This window comes from Cervus canadensis, chromosome 4 (genome assembly GCF_019320065.1).
Source record: "Cervus canadensis isolate Bull #8, Minnesota chromosome 4, ASM1932006v1, whole genome shotgun sequence".
Taxonomy (NCBI): domain Eukaryota; kingdom Metazoa; phylum Chordata; class Mammalia; order Artiodactyla; family Cervidae; genus Cervus; species Cervus canadensis.
Window position 1 is genome coordinate 37551899 of NC_057389.1, and position 26331 is coordinate 37578229.

At 47.9% G+C, this 26331-nt stretch overlaps 1 protein-coding gene across 4 annotated transcripts in view; it reads left to right on the forward strand.

Moving 5' to 3' along the window:
• The window catches only part of CCNJL (cyclin J like), a 105623-nt gene extending 81872 nt beyond the window's left edge, over positions 1–23751 (forward strand). For all 4 annotated transcript variants that reach the window (XM_043464811.1, XM_043464812.1, XM_043464809.1 and 1 more), the window contains exons 4-6: positions 18226–18528; positions 20067–20226; positions 21673–23751. In XM_043464811.1, coding sequence (XP_043320746.1) covers positions 18226–18528; positions 20067–20226; positions 21673–22087 — 878 coding nt within the window. In that variant the 3' untranslated portion in view covers positions 22088–23751. The remainder of the gene's footprint in view (positions 1–18225; positions 18529–20066; positions 20227–21672) is intronic.
• The last annotated feature ends 2580 nt before the right edge of the window (positions 23752–26331 follow it).

The window sequence follows — 26331 nt, forward strand, 5'->3', positions numbered from 1 at the left end:
GCGATGGCTTCTCCTGTTGCGGACCACGGGTTCTAGGGCATGGTCTTCAGTAGCTGTGGCACGTGGGCTTAGTTGCCCCGAGGAATGTGGGATCTTCCTGGACCACGGGGTGGCAGGGACCAATGTCCCTTGCATTGGGAGGCGGATTCTTAACCACTGGACCTCGAGGGAAGTCTGAATGACAAACTTCTTAATGGGCTTATCCTTGGGCATACATTGGGCATAGTTGGTGTGTTGGACAGGCTGCACGTGACCATGGCTTTTTTTCTGTAGGATCATTGTTCCTCTTTTCTTGGTGATCTTGGAAACGAGGCGAGAGAGGAGGTTTGTTTTAAAACTCCTTTCAGACCCAAAGGAAATGTGCCAGCCTAGCCTTTCCTGAGAGGTCAGATGAGATTAATCTTTTTCCTTTTTTGGCAGATCTTAGTTCCCAGTCCAGGGACTGAACCTGGGCCCTCAGAAGTGAGAACGTGGAATCCTAATCAGTGGACTGCCAGGAAATTCCGCCAAGATAAGATTATATTATTTGTGTTTGCCTAGATTTTCAAGATGGTCTTAAAGGAGCATGCCTCCCTTCTCCCTACATCCTTGTCTTGAATGAGGGCAGATCCACATTTAGGAACCTTCTCTGGCACTTACTTTTCTGGTTCTGGCTTCTAGGGTCCCAGCAATGGCATCTTGATTTCTGAGAAGTTGAAACTGTTTTTCCTCAGTGGCAGAATGATATTTGTTCCTTGTAGAAAATTAGAAAATAGAAAAAAGTAGAAAGCATAAAATATAAGCTACTTGCAAACCCACTGAGTTTTTTCCTACAATCAGAATTTGGGGGTGGAGGGCAGATTCTGTCCTCAGTGATCATGGGATGGTTAAGATTTATTGTTTATAGGCCAGGTGGTGTTTGGAACTCTTTGTGTGGATTTGCTCATTTACCCTCAAAACCATCCTGTGAAGTAGGCACTGATATTTCCTCCAGTTGACAGAGACCCAGCGGTTGGCTAACTTGCCCATTGGGTGAGAGGCCCGGATGAGGACCCAGGTGGCCCCGAGTCCTTGCTTTCAGCCACTACACAACAGCAGCCTTTGTCACCCAGCAGGTCACTGTCTTCCTTGGCCATAGCCACAAGACTCAAACCAGCAACCGGAGAGGTTGCCAGGAGATGCCTGGCTCCTCTGCTTTCTGAGTCTGCTGAGCCGCATTTCAGCTGACCTGGATGGAAGCTTCAGCCCCAGGGACCAGGCCTCATGATTGAAAGTGGCTCCCCTTCTGACCTTGAGAGAGGCGACCAAGGTTGCTGCCTTGCTTCTCCTCCCGCCACCTCCTCCTCTTCTTTCTCCCTCTCCCCCTCCTCCCTTCTCCAAGCAGAGAAGTTGGAATAACAAAGTATCCAGAACTCCTGACATCCATGCCTTCAGCTCAGAAGAGGACTTGTTGTCAGCTTTTTTGCAGCTGGCAGCCCAGTCAGGCCTGGTCCGGGGCTGCCCGGATCGGCAGGCAGGGGCATTCTGCAAGGCAGTGACCTTCATTACAGGGGAGAACTCCCTCCCTCTGCACAAAGCACTGCCTGACCCTGGCCCCAGAAACCGGCCATGTACACGACAGGGGGCCGCATTGCACGCCCCTGCTTTTACACTCAGTGGAATTATTTGAGTCCCTTTTAAAGAGGAGCACAAAGGAGCCCAGGCTTTGCTGGGGTCAGCGTGTGAGGTCGTCGCGCCAGTTGCTCAATCCTGAGACAGGGAAGCCCTCACGGCCAGAAGGGACGCCGGTGTGTGACCCAGCTGGCCGCATGCCACCTCTGACTCGGAGGCATTTTTACAATTTCCTCCTGGAGAAAACAACTACCCGCAGCCTCAGCTCCAGCCCAGAGGTGAACTCCGGAATTGAGCCAGCCTGTCAGAAATGTGCTTTCAGTCATTCTTTCATTATTTACTGAACTCTGCTCTGTGCTGGACCCTGAAGATGCAGCCATAACAGAACAGCCTGCTGTGAGGAGGGGAACCGGGGAGGCTCTGAAAGGCAGGGTGAGCCCGGGGACCTGATTGTTTTGGGCCCCACCATCTCCCAGGCTCAGCACGTAGTAGGTGTGTGTGTGTCAAAGGAATCTTCAATTGCAGGGATCGTGGACATTCCTTAAGGGCCTTTCTTTGTGTCCTGAGCAAGGCAGGGAGCTCAACCAGGGAAGAATCCCACTTTACCTTCCCACTGGGTGTCCCAGATGCCCCAGTTTGGCTGGGATCACAGGCTTGTTTCTGTAGGACATTTCCTAACCTCCAGATCCCTGGAGGGGCTGAGGTTCTTGCATGCGGTGTGTCTGGAGTAGGTCTTCAAGGACAGACTGGGGGCGTAGAATGCTCCCCACTTCCCACCCGCGATGGTCTTTATAGCTTCTTCCCTTCACTGAAGACTGCCACTGAAGCAGTGTCTTTTTTTTTCTTTAAAGATCTAATTTTTAAAAAAATATTTATTTGGCCATGCCGGGTATTAGTTGTGGCATATGGGGTCTAACCTGAATAGGGATCAAACCCAGGCCCCCTACATGGGGAGTGCAGAGTCTTAGCCACTGGACCACTAGGGAAGTCCCCAAAGTACTGTCTTACAGCAGGAGGGTTTTCTTGCTCTGTCCCTGGCTTTCTCTCTCCCATCTCAAATCTCGTCCTCAGGTGAAGCTGTCACTGCACCTGTGGCTGACTGCACGGTTGGCTTTGCAGCGAGCAGATATTTATAAAGCAGTGCACATTTCAGTGTTTGTTGAGCTCCGGGCACCCTTCTGAGCATGCTGAGCCCTGTGTCATCCTCACCAGCATTTTGTCTCCTTCTGTCTCTCCTATTGCTCGTGCCCTGAGGTTGAGACTCGCCCCTAGCACAGCCGGTGATTGACCGAGCCTCCAGAGAACCTGGGTGACCCTGCGCACTGTGCTGGCTCTGCCTTCTCCATCAGATTGCTCAGAATCTGTCTCCCCTGGTTCCTTGGAAAGACACTTGTCTGCTGCATATGAGCAGTGCTCGTTTGGGGATGAATAGGAAGCAAACTTCTGGCCTCAATAAGAGAAGCTGGTTTGGGTGGAGAAGAATCTGTCCTTTTTTAAAAATTTCTTTTTATTGAAGTATAGTTGACTTACAATGTTGTGTTAATTACAGCTTTGCAGCAGTGATTCACTTATACCTACACACACACACACACACACACACACACATATATATATATATATATATACATATACACATTCTTTTCTTAATATATCCTTTTCCATTATGGTTTATCATAGAATGTTGAATATAGTTTCCTGTGCTATACAGTAGGATGTTATTTATCCATTTTATATATAAAAGCTTATATCTGCTCACCTCAACCTCCCACTGTATCCCTCCCCTATCGCCCTCCTCCTTGGCAATCACCAGTCTGTTCTCTGTGTCCCTGATGCTGTTTGTTTCATAGATAGGTTCATTTGTGTCATACTTTAGATCCCACATGTAAGTGATACCATATGATATTTGTTTTTCTCTTTCTGACTTACTTAGTAGCTAATCCAGGTTCATCCATGTTGCTGCAAATGGCATTGTTTCCATCTTTTTTGTGCCTGAATAGTATTCCGTAGTATACATGTACATCTTGTTCATCTGTTGATGAACATTTGGATTGTTTCCGTGTCTTAGCTGTGAATAATGCAATGTGAATATAAGGGTGCATATATCTTTTTGAATTATGGTTTTGCCTGGATATATGCCCAGGAATGGGGTTGCTGGATCATATGATGATTCTATTTTTAATTTTCTGAGGAATCTCTACACTGTTTTTTCCGCAGTGGCTGCACCAACTTAACATTCCCACCAACAGTGTAGGAGGTTTCCCTTTTTTCCACATCCTCTAGGGGAGGCTATTCTTTATTGCAGAAAGTTTGCTTTGGAAGAAAAAACTAAGTCTCTTTGATCATACACCTCTTTAGTGGAAAGGCTCTGGGATTAAATTACTTAATGGCATAAAGAGGAGGATTGACAGAGATGAGTGTTTGTGGACAACAGGGTGTAGATGGGGAGGTTGCAGCTGGCCTGACACCCATGTTCATGGGAATTCCTGCGCCCAGATAAATATACTCATGGAGACTTTCTGGAACTGCAGGGATCTTTGTGACTGTGTCTGAGATTTCTTGCTTGTGGAATAGAAAACTCTGGACTTTGGAACCACTTATGTATTCATTTTAAAAAGAAGCTACTTAAGTATTAAATTTGTGCTGGCTAAATGAAGGGCATCTACAACGTTACAAAGACAGATGTATTCCCGTCCTCGTGGAATCAGGAGCTAGCCAGACTTTTCATTTTGCTCTTGCCCTTCACAGCTGGGTGATTGGGCAACTCCGTTAACCTTTCTGAGCTTCTAATTCCATGTGGAAAACACTCCCAACCTCTGGGGTTGTTCCCAGAATGAACTGAGTTTGCTTGTCAGTTCCTGAGGCTGCGCCTCCCTGGGGGCTGCCTGCGTTGTCTGAGGCCTGCTGTGCAGTGCTGGGGCCTGAGAGGCAGAGGGGAGCCCAGAGTGAGCCACGTGCCCCCTGGGGCTCACGTCCTGGTGTGTGGATTCTCTGCCTCTTGCCAACCAGCTAGGAGGCTAGGAAAGTCCCTCCCCTGTGAGGAGGACCCATCCGGGAAAGGCCTTGGACCCCACACTGCCCTTGACCTCCCAGGCCCTGTGAACCTTGAAATCACCAGCAGGAGGGTGGAATTCAAGGTCACAGTCTAGGGCAGGGAGGCTGGAGCCACTCTGGCATTCTCTCTGGGGGTCTGGTACTGCCTGGCCGGGGGATCAGTGGGCTGAGGGAGCCTTTGGTTGGACTTACTTTCTCCCCTTTTTCAGAGCCCGTAAGAAAATGTTTGTAGTATTGACTGCCAATGCTAGTTCATCTCTACGCAACTAACAGGACTTTAGAAGAAGATCCCAGGTCCAGGGTGCAAAGAATAAACACCATGTTCAGGAAATAACAGCAGCAGCTGCTACCCTTTGTGGAGCGCTTGCTTTACCCTGGGTCCTTTGCCAGTCGTATTACCTTCTGTCTCCTTGAGCCCTCCCAACCATCCTTTGGGGTGTAGGTTTCCATATGGTTGCCCAGAATCATGCAAATCATAACAGCAGTGAGGATGGAGAGCTAGCACCTAAGCCTGAACCTGAAATCCTTGGTGGGGGTGGGGGTGAGGGTATGAGAGGAGGCATTCTTGTCTGTTTCCATTAAGGACCCCCCTCCCCCAGAATCTGGGCTTCCCCTGGTAGCAGATGCTCGGCCCTCAGTAAATACCTTGCTCAAAAAACAAACCAAAAAAACAATTCCTGCTCCTCCTGAAGGCCACTTCTCTCCTCTCCCTTAAAAGAAGAATCTGAGGAAGAAAGGTCTCCATTCTGCCTGGCCCAGCCTGGGAACTAAAGGGCCCAGTACTTCCTCTCCCAGCTATTGGGGAAAAGCCCTTTCCATCAGGGCTTTCTCTTTCCTCTTGGGTCCTCACCTCCTCTACCACCCAGCACTTTCTACAGGCATGTCAGAAGAGGTTAGGTTCACCTGGAGTGCCAGGCAGTCACCAGGGTGGCTTTTTACCTCCGACCTGCCCCTTTATCATCAACTGCACACACAGGAGGGCAGAGGGCTGCTGGAAGAAGGAGCAGTATCCATGGGGGTCTCAATCCCTGATCGAGAACATTTTGTTTCTCGTTCTCAGATGAAAAGCGGGGGTGGTGGGTGTGGGGGGAGACTTTAAAATAGGAGAGTGGCCTTTCTTGAGAAAGAGCAGCTTTGCCTGTTCTAAAAGGCATTGCACTTCTTTAGCAAAGAAGAATTGTTTTCATAGCTGTTGCTTTAAAACCTGGTCTCTTTAGCCAGGAGGCCTTGGCCTCATATCTGAGCCTAGGTTTAGCTCCTGAATGAGCAGAAGGTAATCCTAAATGAATCTCTTAAGTGTGTCTTGCCAGGGATGTAGGATTCTTGTAGGAATTGACTGGAATCTGTCTAGTAGAGAGTGGGCAGCGCTGAGCCCGGGCATGAGAAACAGGCAACTTTTTACTAAAAAGCCAGTTTTTCTTTCTTTCTTTTTTTTTTTTTTTAAGAAAAACTCCCATTGTGTGCTTGTTTACCTTTTTGTTTAAGGATTTTTCTTTTCTTTTTTTTTCTCCCTCTTTTGGCTGTGTGGCATGCAGGATCTTAGTTTTCCAACCAGTGATTGAACCTGAACCCCCTGAAGTAGAAGCACAGAGTCTTAATCATTGACCCGCCAGGGATGTTGCAAGACTTTTTCTAAAGACAGTGTAAATGTGGATGATCGTTAAAGCTTCATTATGCATTCATGGGGTTTCATTATAACATTTTCTCTGTAGGTTTTTTTTTTTGGTATATTTAAAATTTTCTGAAATTAATAGTTTGAGGGTTTTTTTAAGCAATTAAAAATATTGCTTCTCTTGCTTCTACTTCAGAAAAGTCAGTATTCTATTTGATATGCCTTCAGGCTTGATTGTCAGGACAGTAGGTAGAATAAGAAAGAGCTAATCTTTAGTTCCAAGAGATAGAAAGTAGAAAGGCGGTTATCAGGGGTTGGGAGAGGGGAACAGAGAGTTGTTAAGTGGGTACAGCGTTTCAGTTTTTGCAAAATGAAAAGAGTTCCGGAGATTGATTATACAACAGTGTGAATGTGCTTAATGCCACTGATCAGTACAATTAAAAGGGTACATTTTATGTTATGTGCATTTTACTACAATTTTTAAAAATACCATTGTTTTTAAAAAGGAAAAGCTATTGTGTGGGTATCCCTTCCGAGGCTTGCTGGCTTGCGGTGGCTGCCCACTGTGGTGGAGACTGTGGTTTAGGCCACTTGGTGGACACATGTCATCAGTCTACTAACTGTGACCTTCCAAGAGTGGCTCAGGCTCTCTTTGAACCAGCCCCTGGGAGTGTGGGAGCAGTCAGTCAGCTGATGCACAGAGCATCCTCAAAGATGTTGTTTGCATGTTTCACCATCACCACTAACATTGGGCTCATGTGCATGCAACTGGCCTCCCAGATTCAGGGTGAGTGCTTTGATAGGCTTCAGTTCAGTTCAGTCGCTCAGTTGTGTCCGACTCTTTGTGACCCCATGTACTGCAGCATGCCAGGCCTCCCTGTCCATCACCAACTCCCGGAGTCCACCCAAGCCCATGTCCATTGAGTCGGTGATGCCATCCAACCATCTCATCTTCTGTCATCCTCTTCTCCTCTTGCCCTCAATCTTTTCCAGCATTAGAGTCTTTTCCAATGAGTCAGCTCTTCGCATCAGGTGGCCAAAATATTGGAGTTTCAGCTTCAACATCAGTCCTTCCAATGAACACCGAGGACTGATCTCCTTTAGGATGGACTGGTTGGATCTTCTTGGAGCCCAAGGGACTCTCAAGAGTCTTCTCCAACACCACAGTTCAAAAGCATCAATTCTTCTGCACCCAGCTTTCTTTATAGTCCAACTCTCACATCCATACATGACCACTGGAAAAACCATAGCCTTGACTAGATGGACCTTTGTTGACAAAGTAATGTCTCTACTTTTCAATATGCTGTGTAGGTTGGTCATAACTTTCCTTCCAAGGAGTAAGCGTCTTTTAATTTCATGGCTGCAATCACCATCTGCGGTGATTTTGGAGCCCAGAAAAATAAAGTCAGCCACTGTTTCCACTGCTTCCCCATCTATCTGCCATGAAGTGATGGGACCAGATGCCATGATCTTAGTTTTCTGAATGTTGAGCTTTAAGCCAACTTTTTCACTCTCCTCTTTTACTTTCATCAAAAGGTTCTTCTTCACTTTCTGCCATAAGGGTGATGTCATCTGCATGTCTGAGGTTATTGATATTTCTCCCAGCAATTTTGATTCCAGCTTGTGCTTCCCCCAGCCCAGCGTTCCTCATGATGTACTCTGCATATAAGTTAAATAAGCAGGGTGACAATATACAGCCTTGATGTACTCCTTTTCCTATTTGGAACCACTCTGTTGTTCCATGTCCAGTTCTAACTGTTGCTTCCTGACCTGCATACAGGTTTCTCAAGAGGCAGGTCAGGTGGATGCCCATCTCTTTCAGAGTTTTCCATAATTTATTGTGATCCACACAGTCAAAGGCTTTGGCATAGTCAATAAAGCAGAAGTAGATGTTTTTCTGGAACTCTCTTGCTTTTTCAATGATCTAGTGGATGTTGGCACTTTGATCTCTGGTTCCTCTACCTTTTGTAAAACCAGCTAGAACATCTGGAAGTTCATGGTTCATGTATTGCTGAAGCCTGGCTTGGAGAATTTTAAGCATTACTTTACTAGCGTGTGAGATGAGTGCAATTGTGCGGTAGTTTGAGCATTCTTGGGGATTCCCTTTCTTTGGCATTGGAGTGAAAACTGACCTTTTCCAGTCCTGTGGCCACTGCTGAGTTTTCCAAATTTGCTGGCTTATTGAGTGCAACACTTTCACAGCATCATCGTTCAGGATTTGAAATAGCTCAACTGGAATTCCATCACCTCCACTAGCTTTGTTCATAGTGATGCTTCCTAAGGCCCACTTGACTTCACATTCCAGGATGTCTGGCTCTAGGTGAGTGATCACACCATTGTGATTATCTGGGTTGTGAAGATCTTTTTTGTACAGTTCTTCTGTGTATTCTTGCTACCTCTTCTTAATATCTTCTGCTTCTATTAGGTCCCTACCATTTCTGTCCTTTGTTGAGCCCATCTTTGCATGAAATATTCCCTTGGTATCTCTAATTTTCTTGAAGAGATCTCTAGTCTTAGGATTTCTTTTTATAATTTTATTTATTTATTTTTGGCTGTGCGGGGTCTTCCTTGTTTCGAGGGCTTTTCTGTGGTTTTGGCAAGTAGGGGGCTACTCTTTAGCTGCGGCACATGGGCTTCTCATTGTGGTACCTTTTCTTGTTGTGGAGCAGGGACTCTAGGGTGCATGGACTTAGTTGTTGCAGCTCTCCGGCTCTAGAGCACAGGCTCAGTAGTTGTGGCGCATGGGCTTATTTGCTTCTCGGCATGTGGGATCTTGCTGGACCAGGAATTGAACCCATGTCTCTTGTGTTGGCAGGTGGATTCTTTACCTCTGAGCCACCAGGGAAGCTTTGGATTTTTTTTTTTTAACCTTAGTATGTTGATAGTGCTCCCGCTGTTCAAATTTGGAACAAATGTGAAAAGAAAAATTTAGATGAAATGATAGATGAAATGTAGATGAAATGCAGATGAAATTCTTTTTTTTTCAACCCCTGTATAACAATTTATTCAGGAAAGGATGCTAAACCGTTGAGTTAAGGTTGTTGGGAAACAGGGTACTCACTTCATCTTGAGGTGTCACCTAACAGATGACTTACTAATTTTGCAGGAGAATTTTAAAATAGAGAGATCTGGTTTCAGCTCCTTAACCAAGTGATCAAACGTAGCATCGCTATTGCTGGGACAAACTGACCTTGTATAATTCCTGAGGAGATCCAGTAGGAACAAAGCGTCGCCTCTGTAATCTTCTTGACCAAAACTGTGTGATCATGAGGAAACAATCAGGGAAGTCCAGGATATGTGATATTGTACCAGACAACTGGCCCAGATTCATCCAGAGTTGGTGTCATGAAAAACAAAGAGTGGGACCAAAGAGATGTAATAGACACCATGTGTAGCCTTGTTGGATCTGGATCCAAAAAGCAAAAGTTATAAAGGCATTTTTAGGACCCTTGGGGAAAGCCAGATATGGATTGAATGTTAGAAAATGTTACTGCATCAATGTTGATGTTCTTGGAATTGTTAATGGCATTATGATAATATAGGAAAATGACCTCAGGGGTGGATGCTGAAGTAACGAGAGGTGGCATGTCATGTCTACAACTTAATTAAAATAGTCCAGCAATTCCAATATTTATATACTACACACATGCACACACACAGCAATTATGTGACTCTGGGGAGGGGTCATCTGGGTTCATTGTTCTGTTCTTTCATCTCTCCTGTGGATTTGAAAATTTTCCTAACAAAAAGTACATCAAACAAGTTGAAAGCAAATTGTGGCTCTTGCCTGACTTGGAAAGACTCGGACTTCTGTCCCCACTCTTCCAGGGAAACTGCCTGAAGACTCCTGGCATTTGTTGTCTGTGCCCTTTGTCAATCAGGAGCAAGCAGCTGGGTGGCGGTGCTTGGTGCTGGCAGGCTGGAGGCAAAGGGCTGCCTGGCTCCCAGTCCTGGGAAGAAGGATGCCAGGCACATGCAGTGCCAGGAAACTCATAAAATCTTTGCTGACTGTGAAATGTGTTGTTCTAAGAGCATGGGCTGTGAGGTCACTCCTAGGTGTGGACCTGAGTGCGGGCTGGACCTTTTCCTCTGAGTCTCTGGGGCTCTGAATAGAACCTGCCTGGGGGCATCCAGCGTGTGTCCAGCACAAAGCCTGGTGCCCAGCCCAGCATGGGGCTCCATCCGTTTCTCTGCTGGGTGTGTCTTATAGGACTTTGCATACTGCACAGCCATGCTTTCTCCATGTGGGGCATATTCATAGAGAGGAAATGAATAGTTTGTGGATTTCAGTGCTTTTAGGTCCAGAGTCCACTTGACGATTCAGACCCAGCTCTGCCCTGCTCTGGCCTGCAGTGCAGTGAGTCCCCAGGAAGCTTCCCCAGTGTGGGGAGCAGAGGGAGCCAGTGAATCAGATTCCTCAGTAATCATTGGCCCTTCCATTTCAGGGTGATTCTTTGAGTCCTGGTAGCTGTGGGAAAGGCACAACTCTGAAAAGTTTGAAAGCACCCAGGGCAGGGAGGACCTAATCTGATTGAGTACATCTGCCTGTTGGGATAGATTGCTGTCTGCCAGCAGAGCTGTGGAAGGGTCTCAGTGCCATTACCGGCAGGATTCATATTTCTGCCAGAGCTGTGACCTTCACCTTTACCTTCTGTTCTGGGAAGAAAAGAGCTCTAGCTATTGAGTGCCTGCGAACAGCATTGACTCAAGTGAGCCCAAGGTTCAGGGAAACCTTAATAAGTTGGCAAAAAAATTTTTTTTTCGTAAGTTGCTGAAAGAATACGTGAATCATTGGAGAAAAAAGTTAAGGAGTACAGATAATCAGAGAGCATCAGAGAACAATTCAAATGGCCTGCAATTCAACTAGGGCTTCACCGGTGGCTCAGACAGTAAAGAATGTGCCTGCAGGGCAGGAGACACAGGAGATGTGGGTTTGATCCCTGGGTGGGGTGGGGAAGATCTCCTGGAGGAGGGTATGGCAACCCACTTAAATATTCTTGCCTGGAGAATCCCATGGCCAGAGGAGCCTGGTGGGCTACAGCCCTTAGGGTCCCAGAGTTGGATATGACTGAAGCAACATGCACAGTTCAACTATCCAGAGAGAACCATTCATTCTCTCAACAAATAGACGTGGGATATCTACTGTGTGCCGGGGACTGTGCTGGGACCTCGGGCACCGCTGAGAACGTGTGGGACGTGGTTCCTGTTCTTCTGGGGCTCGCGCTTGTTGATGATTTGGTTGCTAAGTCGTGTCTGACTCTTTTGCGACCTCATGGACTGTAGCCTTCCAGTCTTCTCTGTCCATGGTATTCTCCAGGCAAGAATACTGGAGTGGGCTGCCATTTCCTTCTCCAGGGGATTTTCCCAACCCAGGGATCGAACCCACATCATCTGCATGGACAGGTGGATTCTTTACCACTGAGCCACCAGGGAAGCTCTCATACTTGTTCAGTTCAGTTCAGTTCAGTCGCTCAGTTGTGTCCGACTCTTTGCGACCCCATGAATTGCAGCACACCAGGCCTCCCTGTCCATCACATACTCCCAGAGTTTAGTCAAACTCATGCCCATCGAGTCGGTGATGCCATCCAGCCATCTCATCCTCTGTCATCCCCTTCTCCTCCTGACCCCAATCCCTCCCAGCATCAGGGTCTTTTCCAATGAGTCAACTCTTCACATGAGGTGGCCAAAGTATTGGAGTTTCAGCTTCATCATCAGTCCTTCCAGTGAACACACACACTGATCTCCTTTAGGATGGACTGGTTGGATCTCCTTGCAGTCCAAGGGACTCTCAAGAGTCTTCTCCAACACCATAGTTCAAAAGCATCAATTTTTCGGCACTCAGCTTTCTTCTCATACTTGTTAGTGACCTATTAATGATCAGGTGATGACCACTGACAGTAATATTTGAAATTAAAAAATCTTGGGTGTGAGAAGTGTCTTGGTGACACCCAGTGGCCTCTGATCAAAGCCCTGGAGGACATGTGATAAGGCGGATGAGGGCATGAGCACACCCCGCTGGAGGAGCAGTCACGTTTCAGGTGTGGTTGAATCCAGTGTTTGGGGAGGGCGTGGGGCCCCAAAGCTGTGGAAGGCGGCAAGGCCTGGTCAGCAGGCAGGCCCACCCCCCGACCCCCGCCCAGGATTTCATCGTACAAAGGCCTCTTCCACCTGGGGAAGGGGCAGCGCTGTCCTCGCCTTTTCCTGCCCGAGTTGCCCTGGTACAAGGGAAGGTGTGTGCTTTGGAGGCAGGGTGTGCCTGGTAGGCTGGGAAGATGAGTCTGGGTTGCAGTAAGCCACTTTGGGACTGGTCAGCATCATTTCCTTCCCTCCTCCGAGGCAAAGACGAGAACTGCATTTCATCGACTCTGCCCATCCGGTGGGCTGGCTGTTGCCTGGCTCCCTGAGAAGAAAGATGCAGGCCTCGCAGAGTCGGTGTTTCATTTCTGAGTGACATCTTCTGAGGCCTTGGTGAGGAATGTGTTGTCTCTGCTGCAGGGCCGCCTGCCTGAAGTGGTTACTTCCTTATCTCTCGGCGAGCGAGAGCGTCGGCTGAGAACTGGGTCAAAGGGCCCTGGCAGTTGTGCACAGGTGTGTGGATGCTTTGTTGGCTGTTCCCTCTGTCGGAACAGATGTGTGCTCCAAGCTCAACTAGGTCGCCCATTGCCTTTTCCGACACCTGCTCCAGCAGCTGTTCTGCACACAGCGAGGTTGGACTTGGAGGCCAACGTGACGGGACCGAGGTCAGGCCTTGGGGTACACTGTCTGATGCGGGTGTCAGGCAGCTCGTGGGGACTGTGGTCAGGGAAGGCTTCCAAAGGGGAGTGGCTTTGAGGTGGAGGACAGGGCGAGCTTTGTGGAATGACAGGACAATGGGAAAGGGTGCTTCGGGCAGAGGGGCTATGCTAACCAAGGCTCGTCGGCAAGGAGGGCACAGTGCCTTCAGAAAACTTCAGTGGCCAAGGCCACAGTCTGGTGCGAGTGGTTTCCCTGAGCATTGGCATGAAGGCTCGGAGTCCCCAGAAGTTTCCCCTGTAGAGCGGCCTCCAGCACAGGCTGCCTATGGGGCTTCCACCATGGATGACTGCCCAGGGGCATTACTATGGAAATCCTCCATTCCCTTGACCCTGAGCAGGATAACCCAAGGTTTGTGTTTTATTTTTGTTTGTATCTAGCTCCATTTGGATGTATTTCATGCAGTTTATTTCCAGGATCTTCCAGTATGTAATCATGATCTCAGTGAGGCAGCAGTGAGCAGTGGCATGAGGTGAGATCAGGAATTGAACCTGGGTAGCCTGGATGAAAATCAGGAATCCCAGCCACCAGATCAACCAGGGTTACAGGCTAGAAGCTATTTTTCCCTGGATCTTTGCCCCCAGTGAAAAATGCATTTATCATGGAGACTATAACTGTAAATGCAGGTACAGAGTTTATCATTGGAGACCGCATAACAAGTGGGAAGGCACCCAGAGAAGCAGTTTGTTAAGACAGAAGCAAGGCAGAGATGCATACCCAGAGAGAAAGGTTGTGGGTGTCCCCCTTAGTGAGGAGGAATGCAATAAAGAGGCGGTTAAGTCATTTATATAGGTCAGTTCTTACAGGTCTTTGTTTACCTTTAGCCAGTTATCTGGTTTCTTTTTCCACACCTGACCTACCCTAGGACTCTCCCTTGGATGTGCACACACCCCTCAACCAAGATAGATTTCAAGTGAAGTCTTCTGGGAGGATCAAAGGAGCCTTTCTGCACATGTGTGGTGTCTCTTTATCCCAAAAAGTGGGGAGCCGAAATTCCTTAATCCTTTACTCAGGCAGGGTTTTGCCCCTCATTGTCCTTGCCATGACTATTACCTTGACTATTGCCATGACTATTAAAGTGTTTACGAGAGGCAAAGACTGGCTGTTTACCCTGTTTCTGTTGTTACTTCCATGTTGGAGGGCAAATAGGAGGCTGACTGTAAATGCCTTAACTGGAGCCCACCTATCTTTTACCTCAGGAAATGCAAGCAGGAGACTGCTTAGAAGTGTCCAGTCTGAAGCCTGCTTCTTCCTGCCCCAAAAAATACAAATAGGAAGTCAGTTGTCAATGTCTAACCTGGAGCCTGTTTATCTCTGAACTCGGTTATTCTTTTTTTAAACCATTTTTAATTATTTAATTTTATTTATGACTGTGCTGGGTCTTCATTGCTGTGTGAGAGCTTTCTCTAGTTGTGATGCAAGGGCTTCTCACTGTGGTGGCTTCTCTTGTTGCAAAGCATGGGCTCTAGGGTGGTTAGGCTTCAGCATTGTGGTGTATGGGCTTAGTTGCCCCTGAGCATCTTAGTTCCTGGACCCGGGATCAAACCCGTGTCCTCTGTACTGGCAGGCAGATTCTTAACCACTGAACCACCAGGGAAGTCTGTGTAGTCACTGTTTCTTGAGTACTTTCCAGGCCATGTGACAGGTCTGTCTGTGGGATTTCACATTTTTTGTCACTACACTGTTATGAGTATATTCCGGTTATCTGTTCCTGCAAAACAAATCACCCCAAAACTTAGTGATTTAAAACAACAGCAGTGTGCACTGCATGGTGGTTCTGTGCTGGTTTCACTTGAGCTCATTCATACAGCTGCTGGAGGATCCACTGGCCTGGAAGGTCCAGAGTGGCCTCATTCACATGTTTGAGAATCAGTGCTGAATATTGCCTGGGCGCATCTGCTCCCATCCTTGTGGCTTTTTTGACTCCAGGAGGCTAAATGTGCTTCCTTACATGGAGGTCTGGGAATGACACTCCAGGTAGGGCCAAGTTTGGATCTGTAAGGCCTCTCTCGACATTCCTGATAGTCAAGTGGTTAAGAATCCACCTTGCAAGGCAGGGTACACCAGTTCGATCCCTGGTTGGGGAACTAAGATCCCACATACTTTGGAGCAACAAAGACTGCAAGCCACAACTAGAGAGTCCATGTGCTGCAATGAAAGGTTCGCCATGGTACAATGAAGATCCCGTGTGCCACAACTAAGACTCAACGCAGCCAAAATAAAATAATAATTTTTTTAAAAGTTGTAAGGCCTCTTAAAGCATTGTCTTGGAAGTTACATGACACCATGTTTTCCAGTTTCATTGAGATGCATTTGGCATAATGTATTGATTTAAGGTGTACAACATATGGTTTGATGTATGCATATATTGTGAAATTACAATTAGTTAACATCCATAATCTCACATAGAATTTTTTTCTTTTAAGATGAGAACTTTTAAGATCTACTCTCTTAGCAACTTTCAAATATACAATATGGTTAACTAGTCACTGTACCCTATGTTACATCCCCAGGACTAATTTATCTTATAACTAGAAGTTTGTACCTTCTGATCCCATCCCCCACCCCACCTCTGGCAACCACCAATCTGTTATCTGTATCTGGGTTCAATTTTTTTAAGATTCTACATGTAAAAAATACTGTAACAGTGCCTGGAGCTCAGCCCTTAGCATAGTAGCCTTTGCTGTGCATCATTACTCCGCACACTGTTACCAGGCAGAGGGTCCTGCTCAGTCATTGGTCGGTGCTTCAGTGGGCCCCGCCCACTGGCAACCAGCTGTCAAAGAGGAACCGCTAGTGGCCCTTCTCTGCCATTGAACAGCACGGCAGTGGGCCCCACCCACAAACAATGACAGTGAGGGGATTCAGACAACTATAAAGTGGTGGTCGTGAGGTGCAGAGTGAGCTAAGAAGCAGATTGCGGCCTTCTCCCCGAGGCCCCCCAACTCACCCAGCCCTGGGCCAGCGGGTGAACTGGGGGCCCAGAGAACAGACTGGGGACTCTGTCCTGCAGGGCACCAGAGACCTTGCCAAGGCCACTCACTCACCTTGGCCCGGGCACTAAGGCAGCTGTGAGCCTCTCCTCAGTCCCTGTCTGCGACCTAACAGCAGTGGCTGTCTGCCTGGCTCCCAATTTTCAGGACCTGCCCCCACCGTACCGGTGGCTTGAGGAGCGTGAGGGCCAGTTGGGTCCTGGGTGCCTGGCTCCCTCAGTGATGAGCTGGACAGGGTATTGGGACGTGGCCCTGAGGGAGCTGCCAGCTGAGCTCTGCCTCCTCTCGGCCAGAACCGGGACCTCGGAGGGTGAAGGTTGTACCTGGGACCTGGCCCTTTCTTGTCAGAACAGGGAATAACATTCATTTGGTGGAGCTTTATAGGAACATCATTACCTGACCTCAAGAACAAAGGATCTGACACAAGTAACCATGCCCCTCCCTCATCTTTTTACTTTTAAAATGGCTTTGCTGAAAGCTTTCAGTAACTTCGGGGTTCTTAAGGTATGAGTCACTCATCTCCTTTCATGTCCCTGTAATAAAACTTTCTCTGTTCCAAATTCCAGTGTTTTAGTATTGTTTGGCCTTACTATGTATTGGGCACACAGACTTGGTGATCTTGGGTAACAATATCATATAGTAGTTGTCTGTCTCATTACTCACTTAATATAATGTCCTCAAGGTCCATCCATGTTGTCCCAAATGGCAGAATTTTCTTCTTTTTATGGCTGAATAATATCCCATTAAGCTCCAGGAGATAGTGAAGGACAGGGAAACCTGGCATGCTGCAGTCCATTGGGTTGCAAAGAGTCAGACATGGCAACAACAAATATGTTGTTCAGTTGCTCAGTCGTATCCGACTCTTTGTGACCCCACAGACTGCAGCACGCCAGGCTTCCCTGTCCTTCACCATCTCCCAGAGCTTGCTCAAATTCATGTCCTTTGAGTTGATGATGCCATCCAACCATCCTCTGTTCCCCTCTCTTCTCCTCCTGCCTTCAATCTTTCTCAGCATCAGGGTCTTTTCCAGTGAGTTGGCTCTTCGCATCAAGCAGCCGAATATTGGCGTTTGATCTTCAACATCAGTCCTTCCAGTGAGTACTCAGGGTTGATTTCTCTTAGGGTTGACTGGTTTGATCTCCTTGCAGTCCAAGGGACTCTCAAGTGTCTTCTCCAGCACAATAGTTTGAAAGCATCAATTCTTTGGCGCTCAGCCATCTTTATGATCCAACTCTCACATCCATACATGACTGCTGGAAAAACCATAGCTTTGACTATACAGACCTTTGTGGGCCAAGTAATGTCTCTCCTTTTCAATATGCTGTCTAGGTTTTTCATAGCTTTCCTTCCAGGGAGCAGGTGTCTTTTAAATTCATGGCTGCAGTCACCATCCATAGTAATTTTGGAGCCCAAGAAAATAAAGTCTGTCACTGTTTCCACTTTTCCCCTTTCTATTTGCCATGAAATGATGGGGCCCATTGTATATAAATAACTAGTTTCTTTATTCATTCATCTGTCAGTTGGACACTTAGGCTTTCTTGGCTCTTATGAATAATGCTGCAGTGAACATGGGGTGCAGATACCTCTTCAAGATAAAATGCCCCTTTGGATTTCGTCCCTCTCTACTACTTATAGATCTTCCCTAGGCTTACCTCCCAAGAAAACTATTTCTAAGGGAATCCAAACTCAGAAACTTTTGAGAGTTTAAGCTCAGTATTGAAGATACTAGGGAGCCACTGAAGGGCTCTTCCACATCTGCAAGGACAGGCCAGATTTACAAGGTTACCGTGACTAGGGCCCCCTGACCAGTCCTGATGTTGAATTAGTATAGACCAGACAGGAGGGCCCAGGCCCTTGCTGCTATTGCTAACTGCTGTTGAGCATCTTCTGTGATCCACACGCTGGTGTGTACATTTGGTGTGTGTTGTCTCATTGAATCTAACAAAAGCTTTAAGAGGTATAAGTTCCATTGTACATAGGAGAGAACTGAGGCACAGAGAGGGTGAGATATGTTTCCATGATCACACAACTGGAGGTGATGGTGTGAGGATTTGAGCTCAAATGTGATAGATCTGTAATATGTGCCTTTGGGCTTGCTCTTCTCCTTGCCAGCACCATCTGAGTACCGTAAAGAGGGCCTTTACAACAAGTGCTGGCTGTCTCACGTAATCTCTGCTTCTCCCTTAGGTAAGTTCGAGGATCGGGAAGACCACGTCCCCAAGCTGGAGCAGATAAACAGCACCAGGATCCTGAGCAGCCAAAACTTCTCCCTCACCAGGAAGGAGCTGCTGAGTACAGAGCTGCTGCTGCTGGAGGCCTTTGGCTGGAACCTCTGCCTGCCTACGCCTGCCCACTTCCTCGACTACTACCTCTTAGCCTCCGTCAGCCAGAAGGACCACCACTGCCACAGCTGGCCCACCACCTGCCCCCGCAAGACCAAAGAGTGCCTCAAGGAGTACGCCCACTACTTCCTAGAGGTCACCCTGCAAGGTGGGGCCAATGTCAAGGCCTGTCTACCCTTCCCCACCCACATGGGGGCCAGGGTTGGGGGCCAATGCACCCACATCACCAGATCACCCCACTTCGCAGGGATAGGCAGAGACAGATTTGCAGGGGTAAGCAGAGATGGAATGAGTTAGCAATAATGTGTAATGGAGGAGTAGCTTGTATGCAGGCAACCTGGAGTCTATTTACTGATCACCTACCTGGTAGTTTTTAACTCACTTGGAACACTGCAAATGATCTAAATAGCACAGAGTCAAGGTAGGTCATTCTGGAAGAGTATCGTACAGGTAGGATGGGCGAGAGGATTTTGTTTCCATCTGCTTTAGCAACACACTTTTACCATTTGGAGATTTTTACTTAAAGTGTCTTAAGATCTGGGTATTAAGATCTAGGTATTCGGTACAACACTAGGTCAGAAATACTGTTGATTTAACCACCTGATAACCCACTCCAAGCCAAAATGGTTATGAGTAACAGTATCAACAGTTGTGATATTAAGCAGTAAGTGAGCACGTACTGTACACGAGGCATCTTATTTTAGTGCTCTGCATGTATTGTTTCATTTGAACCTCACAGCAACTTCACTTGAAGATCATTTCTGCTATTCTCATTTTACAAATCAGTTTCCTTAATTGATACTCAAGTTGTGAAGTAACTTATCCTAAGATCATTGCTAGGATTTGAACCTGGGGAGTCTGACTCTGACTGTGCTTATAACCATACCACCCTGCCTAATTCATACTTTAAGGGGCACATGTTGAAATCGTTGAAAGTCATGAACAGTTTAAGACAGCAAAGTAATCCCAGACCAGCTATTCTTCATGAGAATTGTGGAAATTTGAGCAGTTTGCCTTTGCACTGTATTTGAGCAGTGCAAATTTGAGCAGTACCAGCCTTGCCAGGTTGCCAGATATCTTAGTAGGACATGAAGATTTCTTATATTATTTCACAGTGTTTACTTGTACCAAAACATCACACTGTACATCATAAATATATAGTATTTGTCAGTTGTTTGTCAATAAATCTGGGGTGGGTGAGGGGAAGATTACCCAGTAAATTTTTGAATATCAAATACTTACAGACATTCATTTATTTGTTCGTTCTTCAATAGATTTTTAGTGAGTTCCTGCTTTGGGCCAGGCTTCATTAATAAATAGCTTTCAATTAGCACCCCAAACAGAAGTCTTTGAAATGGTGTGTGTTTACCACTGTCTTTCAAAGGAAGGACAGATGTTTAATGTTTCTCCTTGTAGCATCAGCAAGTCCATTGCAGCCCCTGGAAGCCAGAGATGTATTTTGACAATCATTGCTCTAGGCTGACATCAGAAATCCCAGACCAAGAGCTGAGGTGTTTTAAGAATGAAAATCCATGCTATTTTAATTTTTCATGTAGACCCTCTGCACTGCAGGTATGGTGAACAACTTTGGACCTAATCATTTGTCTCCCAGTTCCCAGGGAGCACAAGGCAGAGCTTCAAGGCCAGGCTTCTGATGGTGACTCTCTCTCTGTGATTCTCTTTCAGATCATATTTTCTACAAATTCCAGCCTTCCATGGTGGCTGCAGCCTGCGTTGGGGCCTCTAGGATTTGCCTTCAGCTTTCTCCCTATTGGACCAGAGACCTGCAGAGGATCTCAAACTACTCCCTGGAACATCTCAGCACGTGCATCGAAATCCTGCTAGTGTAAGTTCCTCTCCTGATCCTTTCGTGTTTCTGAAATAGCCAAGTTCCACTTGCTCGTAAGGCCCACCTCAGGTGATTTCCTGCAGTTTGAAGCTTATAGTGTCCTGGTGGCTCACAGAAAGTGAACCACCGTGACTCCTGATAGAATACATATTTGGGGAGTTAGTCCTTCCTATTTTGGGTGTCTTTGGGTTTGCAATTGTCAGGTCCAGAGTGCAGGAGAAGAGGGGCTCACTGCACATTTTTCTGAGTGTCTGGGCTCTTTGACCCACTGTATCAGTCAGTCTTCTGGGTGATCACATGGAGAGACCCTCATTATAAGTTGCTTTACTCAGACATGGTCACAAAGTGAACTCTTAGCCTGCTCAGCCCAGAGTGACTTCGCTGAAGAGACCATAGCCTAGGAATCTTGGGGAGGAAATGTTCAGGGTTTCAGAGAGGATGCTTAAAGACACAGCACCCTAAAACTGACATTGGAGGCCAAAGAGTAGTGACTGCGGGGAGGAGGACAGAGAGGACAGAAGCTCTCACCTGGCTACACTTGGTCTCTCTTGCATCCAACAGCTAGCAGCATCTCCTGCGTGCTGGTCCCACTCCCTTCGGGGCCACGCCTCTGAAGAGCCATCTCTCACCCTCCTGGTACAGCTGCCTTAGTCTCAATCCTCTGAAATCAGTCATGCTCCCTAGCCCTGATTTTAAAATCTCTCCCTTTTGAAAGCTGGAGAATATGGTCTGACCTGAATGAGGACAAGTGCCCCAGATACTTAGCCACGAGCTCTGCCTCTTCCCCAAGGCTCTGGGGTAGCCCCCTGTTCAGACCTGCTACAGCTTCACTTGCCTCTTTCTTACCAAAGCCTCTAATTGTTTCCTCAAAACAAATTTATTATGGGAAGCTTTTTTTTTTTTTTTTAGATGGAAAAAAACCTGTTCTATCCTGCTTTTCAGATGGAGACAGGCCCCTGGGGGCAACCTGTTTGAAATCTGCTAAGTCTCATAACTCCATCCCAGCTAGGGATGAAGCTGACCAAAAGTGTCTCGAAGGTAGAAGGGCTGCTCACCTAAGCACCAGGGGGCAGTTCCTGTGCCCTGTGTGGGGATGCGGTGATGAGCAAAAGCAGACGGGCCCTCCCTCTCGAAGCTTCAGCTCCACACACGGGGCCACGCAGTGACCCGGAAATTATTGTCTGCAGTGTTGACCGCCAAGTGGGGGCAGTGCAGAGGGTCTACATGAACAGCTAGGTTAGTCTTGAGGGTTGCCGGGCTTTTGTGGGAAGCAGATCCAAGCTGAGATCTGGAGCCTGGGTTTAGTCGGAGATGAGCTGAGGCAGTGAGCACAAACCAAGAGAGGCCTGCAGGACACGGGTCTCCTCGCATCCCAGTCAGCAGGCAGGTGACTGGCGCTGCAGCCTCTGGCCTCCCAAGTCTCACCCAGTCCTTTCCTTTCAGAGCTTACGACAACGTCCTCAAGGATGCCGTTGCTGTCAAAAGCCAGGCCTTGGCAATGGTGCCCGGCTCACCCACCCAGGTGCTGTTCCAGCCACCCGCCTACCCGGGCCTCAGCCAGCCGACGGCGACGGCGCTGGCCCAATTCCAGACCCCCGTGCAGGACCTGTGCTTGGCCTATCGGGACTCGCTGCAAGCCCACCGCTCGGGGACCTTGCTCTCAGGGGGCACCAGCCCGTCCCTCCACGCCCTGTACCCCACCCTCCAGCCCCTGGACGTGTGTTCCGTACCGCTGCCCGCGTCCTTCAGCATGCAGATGGCCATCGCAGCCGAGCCCCGGCACTGCCTCGCCACCACCTATGGGAGCAGCTACTTTAGTGGGGCTCATGCATTCCCCGCAGGCTGTTTTGATAGATAGGGCACCTTTAGCCACACAGGGAGGCCTTGGAGACTCGGGCAGAGGAAGAGGATGCAGACCAGGGGAGCCCAGCCCAGGGAGGCACCTGGGAGAGGCCACCCCCACAGAGAGCCTCAGGGCCCGTGAACAGAGCCGGTCTGTGGTCTTTTTAAATAAAACTGACCCGGAGCAAAACAGGCAATGACATACCTCACCCGAGAGCATTCCTCTGGAAAAATGTCTTCCACTTGTGGCTAGGGTGCAGGAGGGTGGCTCGGTGGCCACCTTCTGGAGAGGGGCCCAGTGGGTCCAGGAAGACTTGGGAAGAGGCCAGGAGGCTGGAGACTGGATGCAGGCCTGCAGTCCACGAGCAGCTCCAGGTTTTAGCATTGAAGACGCCTTTATTCTTTGCTGATGGCAGCTACACAATTGAAAAGGGGGTGGCCTGACGTGCTCTCAGGAACCCCAGTAGATGCCGTCTGGCTCCATCCATAGGGGCCTGGGTGTGCGTCTGCCTCCCGAGACACAGTGACAGCTGTCTTGATTTGTTGTGGAACCTAAAACCTTCTTCAGCCTTTTAGATGTTTCACGTGTTGCTGCTTCCCGAAGTGACCTAGCTTTCTGTTCAGTAAGATGTCTTGTTTACATGCTATATCAGGGATTTTGTGATACTTGAAAATTCCTTAGGAGAAAAACATTGGTGATTGCTACACTGCCTGTCCCATGCATGGGCTGTAGGTTTTAACCCGGCTTGGGATGGACCCCTGGTTAACCACAGAGCTCCCTTTTGCAAAAGTGTATGGTTGGGGAGAACCACTTTCCAGGCTCTCGGTTCCAGAAGATTCCACATCTTGGATGCTCTGTTCATCTGTAGAACTTCGATAACCACCCAGAGAAAAAGGACTGTTGAAAAGTAGACAAAAATTTAGCACCAGCAACCCCCACCTCCCTCCCTCCACCGCATGCTTCTAGTGCATGAGGTTAAATCCAGCCTCGGCCTTGCATTTGGCTCAGAGCAAAGGATCATAATGTGGAATGTATGCCTGACGCCAGCTGGATTTGGGGGCGTGTGGGGTCTGTGACACCACTGACAGCCAGCAATGGCTTGGATCAAAAGCCAGTATTTGGGTCTCTGCAGTGAGAGGGCTCTCAGGAAGACTCTTGGAACCATGTGCAATATGTTTTTATTCTGACTCACGGCTTGTGCTCAGCATATTTTATTTCTTGGTTGGTTTGGGGTCAGTGGTCAAATTGTTCCTCCCCTGGGACTGGGAGGTGCAAAGAACCATGGAAGCGTATTTTGGTTTGTTTCTTAAAGAAGAACCCATTTTGGTTTTCTTGACTTGGTTGCCAGTCTAGGAGACTGGCAAAGGGACTGCCAGAAGTCAGATCCGAAGGTGGTTTTCAGAGCTGATGGGAGCCTCAGCACGGAAGCTGAGTGAAAGAAGAGCCTGGACGCCGGCACGGAGGGGTCACGTCACACTAGCATAGGAAAGTGCACGTTCGTTTGTTTTCTCTTTTTCCTTGCCAGCCTCCTTCTATTTATGTGCAACTGGTTTGGATTCCAAGTTACTGTGTCTGTCTTTTCTGGGTCTGGGCATTTGTGAGGGTCTCCCCCCAAATAGAGCCTCACAGCCAACCCATCCCCGAGAAAAAGTGGACCTGCAATAAATACATCACCTGCTTGTGGCCTCTCTGGGTTCTCTTCCTGGCCTTCTCTCAGCCAGTCCTCCCTTTCTTTTCCTCGTCAGCCCCAGGGATCCACACTGGTACCCCGAGGTTGTCGGGGAGGAGTGGGTGACAGCAAGATGAGCTCCTGCCCTCTGAGCTGGAGCTATGCCTCCCTGGGACCTGGGCTGGGCTGCAAGAGTCAGCCCAGCACCACCACCAAATCAGGCAGGGTGCTCCAGAAAAACAGAGCCCATTGTATATGTAGTGAGAATGATTTATTCTAAGGGAATTGGCCAAACATTGCGAATGCCTGCATTAGGATCAGAGCTAAGGTTCCACTTCCTCACGCCCTCTAGGTTCAAAATCCATCTCTCCAAAGCCATCTGTTCTGTCATCTGAACACTCCTCTCTATTAACCCCTTAAACAGTGATTCTCAGCAGGGCTCATTTTTGCCCTCCAGGGGACTTTGGCAACGTCTGGAGATATTTTTGGTGGTCACAATTGGGAGAGGGGCATGGTTGGCATTTAGCAGGTAGAATCCAGGATGCTGCTAAACATCCTGCAATGCACAGGACAGTTCCCACAGTGAAAAACGGACTGGCCCAAAATGACAACAGTGCCGTGGTTGAAAAACCTCAGCCCACAGAACACCTTCCGATGAGGTCTCCATCATCCCCCAGGTCCCTTTCATTACCCCTTTCATTTTCATCATAGCTGTTAAATCATCTAGAATCATCTTGTTAGTTTACTGAGTTTGATGGCTGTGCCCTAAACCACCTCCAGCCAATAGAATATATAGATACTTGTAGATAGTAGTGCTCATCACCCAACTGGCGTTTATTATTTGCTGTGTAAAGCACTATGCTAAGGAATTCATTCATATTATTTCCTATAATCATCCTAATAAGCCTCCAAAGTAGGAACTATTATCAGCTGTTATCTTACAGACCAGAAAACAGGCACGGAGGGGTTCTTCGCCTAAGGTCAGGTGAAGGAAGGAGCCATAATTCAAACTCGGGCAGCCAGGAGCTGCCCTGCCACCCTGAGGTGCCTCAGGGGTTTTGGATGAGTGCAGGGCTCCCACTGGCCATTCCGCTCACCTGCTGGAGAAGACATAACAGAGTAATGGATATGGGTTTGTAACAGGGTTGCCAGGCATTTGTGCTCCTGATTGACAGGGTCCCAGGGGGTTCTTGGAGCATGCTCAGTAGCAGACAGAAATGGTTTTGCACAGCTGCCGCAGGCTAATACAATTTACAGCTCCATCTGCCTGCCTCCAACAGGCTCTGACCTGGGAGGGGATCCCCCAGCCTCGTCTGTGAAGGTAAAGATCTGAGACCCTGCTTGGGGCATCCCCTGGGAGGGACCCTGCCTCTGGGCTGGCTCTGGCAATACCTGGCTCTTTTTGAGTTCCAGCGAAAGAATCCTAGCAACCTCATTAATCTCATTCTCTGTTCCTCAGGGAAGCCCCTTGGGACAAATTTCAGTAGAAAGGCCATAGCCTTTAGCAGGAGTGTCAAATCTGACGGCCCATCAGGACCAGACAGGTAACATAGTGAGTGGATCAGCTGGATGACTGAGACAGTGTGAGATGGTGGAGACTAATGATGAAGCCTGTGTGTTAAGGGATATGGTTGGCTTCTGTTCAGCACTGACTACTGCCTTTCAGGGATATAAGCTGTATGTTGCCACAACTTCAGATTTTCAGAGAACCTAGAAGTCTACACTTTCTAGGAAATCTAATTATTTGTAATTTTAAAAACTACCTAAAAAATTGTAATGCAGTAGAAGACCAATGAAACATATTGTAGGTTAGGGAGATTCTTAGCCTAGAAACTTGCAACTTCTGGTGTGTAGACAAGAGCATTGGACCTAAGAGGTGGAAGATCTGAGTTTGCCTGCCTTTAGCTAGGTGGGTGACCTTGAGAAGAGCTTCCTCTCCCCTCTGAACTTCTGTCTCATCATCTATAAAGGTGGGAAGGTTGTCAGGCTGGGCTGCATTTTAGATTTATGATAAGAAAGCATGGAATATATGGAATCATTATCCAACAGTGCATCCTTTGAGGACTCAAAAGTGGACCACTCCTTTTTGGGGGGTGGTGCTCAGATGAGCCCCAGAGCTTTGCCTCCCTCTAGCCCAGCTCTGATTTTTAAGGGAGAGGAACTTAAGTAGTCAGCCTTCTGCTGGCCCATCTCCAATGAGTGTTTCAGGTTCTGCTCTTGCCAGAAGTCAGACCTTCTGCTGCCCCCTGGCTGTGTAGACATAGGCAGATCAGTCCCCTTTTCTGGATCTGTTTTTTCATCTGCAAAATGGGAGGATTGGGACTGGAATGGTCTGCAAGGTCACACCTAGCTGGACAGCACTTTGGAAGAATTACAGCTCCCTGGTCTTCATACCTGAAGTGTCCCATTCTATAGGTCTGCGTTTGGGCCTGGGTTGCCCTTTTAATATGCCCCCAGGAAATGTGTATGCATATCTGGGTTTGGTCGTCTTGCTCTAGAATCTCTGACCCACTGTATGCCCATTCCACCAGTCAAACCACCCATAAGGATCCTGTTCAGTGAGCATTTCCTGTGTTCCAGGCCCTGTACA